At 28.0% G+C, this 4,039-nt stretch overlaps 1 protein-coding gene across 1 annotated transcript in view; it reads left to right on the forward strand.

Moving 5' to 3' along the window:
* LOC119666296 (putative protein kinase C delta type homolog) overlaps positions 1-2,413 on the forward strand; it is an 8,549-nt gene extending 6,136 nt beyond the window's left edge. The window contains exon 7 of the mRNA XM_038075576.1: positions 2,390-2,413. Coding sequence (XP_037931504.1) covers positions 2,390-2,413 — 24 coding nt within the window. The remainder of the gene's footprint in view (positions 1-2,389) is intronic.
* The last annotated feature ends 1,626 nt before the right edge of the window (positions 2,414-4,039 follow it).

The following is a 4,039-nucleotide window of genomic DNA, read 5'->3' on the forward strand; positions in this document are numbered from 1 at the left end:
AGATGCAATACTGTTAATCCAAACACGTAAACCAATCTATAGCGTAAGCATTATAAGCTGTCTGAAATAGTTATTCAAGTTATTATTAGTGTTAACTATACTTCATATTCCCAAGAAATTAGAAATTATTTATGTATTTAAATAAATACGAGTATGTTATGTTTTTTTTAGTAAAAGAGGACGAAACTGTCAATATGACATTTTTTGATGGATTTTCATAACATATAAGTACATATGTATATAATTGCATTATTTATTAACTATATATTACACATTATGCAATTATAATTAATTATAATAATTAATTGTTAATAACTACTTTATTGAATTATGTGTAATAATTAAATGCACTGATATATTCCTATATAATAATGTGATTATTATTTTATAATAATAAAATTTTTATAAAAAATTTTTATATTTTTTTGGTGTTCAAGTAATTTTAAACACAGCAAAATAAAAAAACAATTTTATAAAAATTGTTTAATTCGCTTTTTAACTTATTTAATTATTTCAACAAAGTTTTGAGAAATTAAGAATTTAAATCACACTTTCACTTCTTTGGGTGCAAATATCATTAAATCCTTTAAAGATTTGGATTTGATATGATCCAAATTATCTTTAAAGCCTAGGTTTATTAAAAAAAATTTTATATTTTCTTTGTAAAATTAAAATGTTTAAATCATATAATTTATTCGTCATTTTGTAATTCATAAAAATTTATTAAAATGTATGTACTTTGAACCACATTACCATGTTCTGGTTTCGCTATTTATTATAATTAATTTTCAATACTTTAAAATTAATAATTTTTTAAATTTCGAATTTTCGAAATTATTTTTAATATTTTTTTCGATTTTATTAACAAATTAATTTAATTTTTTTTTTAATAAACCATTTCCCATTTTGTAAGTTAAAGAATATAGACATGATTTGATTATTATAATTTTTATAAAATCATTTCTATTTCAATATGTGTATTGTCAATATAGATTATTATTTTGTTATCAAACTTCATATAATAATAAATCATTTATATTAAGTTGATTAAAAATTATGTTTCATTACATAAATGCTCCATTTATCATCTCACACCTTACACCCTACACCTCTCATCTAATCAAATCCCAAAAACGTTTAAAAACTAATGTTGAAAATGCATGAAAATCACATTAAAATTAATGGTTCCAAAAATTGATTTCGAACCAAACACCGTATATCGTTTTAAAAATAATTTTTAAATTATAAATTTCTTTCAATATTGCAAATATCTGAGATAAAATAAAATATTGCAAAAAATATGACGTAAGACTTTTGGTGAATTCTAGAATTCTTTAGTCTTCAATCTCAGAATATTCGATTAGAACCACAGAGAGTTTAGCTCAGAATTTATAAAATTTCCATTATATCTTCAACTTAAGACCCACTTTGAAACTGGTTCTGTGATCAATAGTATTGAAGCACAAAATTTTGAAAGGCAGAATAAAAAATTTCCATAAAGAGCGAAGCCGGACCGAACCGATCTGAACCGAACCGTTGTTCAGGAAACCACCGCAACAACTAAGACCGCTTGAGATTTTTTCTGTACGCCGTTGTGCTCGAGACTGATGCGGAAAAATTACGAGTATGTAGAAGTTGTATTTGTAAAATTAAAAATTTTCTTCAGTGAGGGAAATGAGGAAAATTGTGCCTCTTCGGACGCAAAACGGCTGAGATCAGCGCGAAAGGCAAATAAACGCTTTCTGGGGCAAGTGTGATCTTGTGTGTGCTCGTAGGCATGTTCTCGAGTCAAGTTGTGTTTGCAATGAGAAAAGCGGAAAAATTATTTTCTTTTCGATATTCTGCAGAAGAAGAACGATCAGCATTTTTGCACAAGTAGTCGCTGTCAGAAGCACGCAAAAACACCTCAGAGCCTCAACAAAATTTTATGTTTTTGCGTTCTGAGAATTTAGTCAACTCAAGCATTTATTAAGTGTAAAAATTTCAATCGAAAAATGTTATGAGATTTTTTAGAAACCTAAAGAATAGAAGCAAATAATTCACATATAAACCAAAATGAGCACAGATTGTAAAAATTTACTCGAAAACCGATTTTTTGCACCTTCGTTTCTTTCCTTGGCAGTGCACAAATCATAATTTCTCAAAAATATTTTAATTTAAGAAATTTAAAAATGTTTTCTAAATTTTCTAAATTCTACAATTTTTTATTTTTAGATCTTAGATTCGCTGTTTCGAAACGAAGCTGCGACGTACGTCAAACTCATTGCGTGACACTCAAATTCGTTGTCACTTGATGACGTTTACATCGCATGTCGCGCCGAGTTTTCTTCTTATTTTGATTTTTTTTTCATTTCTAAAATAAATTTTTCATTATTTTTCCTTATTATAGATTCCCGATGCTGCAGAAGACTGATTATCGTCAGATTATCGTGCAGTGAGACCCCTACCAAATGGGGGGCTTGAAGGTGTGGGAACAGGTCGCCTGTAGTTTTGGCAGCAGATTTCGAATCGATTTCTTATTTGTTGCCCATGGCACTTGACTTATTTCTAGAAAACAGATAGTTTTCCTTATCTGTTATTTTTATTTTTTTTTATTAATTATAATTGGATTTTGTATGTTGCCACTTTAATCCATTTATTAATTGAGTTTTATTCCGCAAGCGTCACTGAAGAATTCAATTAGAATAAGGATCAAGTCGATATTTTATTGGATTAATATTCCAAATTACTTGTTTCCGGCCTGGGAAGATTATTTTAAAAATAGAATTGTTTTTTTCGGATGTTTTGTTTCTTCGACAATTAATTCAAAGTATTTAAATAAATATTTTCAAATATTTCTAAAAATTTATGTGTTGTATATATGAATTCTAACAAAGCTCATTAAAAATGATTGGTCCAATGAAAATAAGACGTACTAGGTTATTTATAAAAATCAATTTTTGGTTGTAAAAATTACTTTACTTTTCAATATAATCTTACTTAGCTCTAATATAGTTATTTCCTATGTTGGCAAGCCAATAAATAAGAATGACAGATGACATTTCTGGTAATATAAACTGAATTTGGATTGAAAAAGAAATATTGTGGAAAACACAGACATAATAGTGACGACGAGGATATAATCTGGCGATCGATTTAGACCCTATTAAACTACCGCCGTTTCAAATTCAACCTTAAAAGGAGAGGTGTTGACAGCCCTATAAATAAGAATGACAAATGACATTTCTTGTAATGAAAACTGACTTTGAATTGAAATAAAAAGATATTGTGGACATAAACACAAACACAATACCAACGATCCTTTAATTTTTCGTTCAATCCCATCTCGGTAGTTGTTTTCCGGAAAGTCTGTATAATATTCCTCTACTGTTATCTTTCCGATTGATAAAAAACAGTTTCCCAGAAAGAGTTTCTTGAGATATGAGAAGTACCAGAACATAGATGGAGCTTAAGATAGGAAATAGGTTGTTTGTTGCAAGAAATTCTACTCTCTATGTAGTCTTTTATAAATTTTAATGTTTTTACTTGAATTATAATATATAAATAAAATAAATTTTTTTGGTAAATTTTACAACAGAAATTTTCTTCATTGAAAGTATCAATATTAGTGAGTTATATATTGATCATTATTGATTAGAACATAATCTTTTGTCATTTTTCGGGAAGCTTCATAATATCATCGGTGGTTTATTAGAAAAAAACTTGACCAAGTGATTGACAGCGGCGATTCGATTAACCAATTTTTACCATTAAGAGAGTTTTAATGAAACGACTGGTATCAGATAATTTAAAGTCCGGATATAAACTTCCCATCCCTTAATTTGTTCTGAGCCATCAAAAATGTGTGTGGCCTGAAATTGTCATTATGGATGACAAATCTGTTCGTTTTATTTTAATTGAATTGCATTGAAGCGGTCGATTTATGAGCAGAAGAAGACTGAACTAATCATTGCACCACGCTGAAACAGATCGTAATAAATAATTTCTATCCATTTCTCCAAACACTAAACATTATCTTGTTTGTCATCAATCTAGACTT

Source organism: Teleopsis dalmanni, chromosome 1 (assembly GCF_002237135.1).
Source record: "Teleopsis dalmanni isolate 2A chromosome 1, ASM223713v2, whole genome shotgun sequence".
Lineage (NCBI taxonomy): Eukaryota > Metazoa > Arthropoda > Insecta > Diptera > Diopsidae > Teleopsis > Teleopsis dalmanni.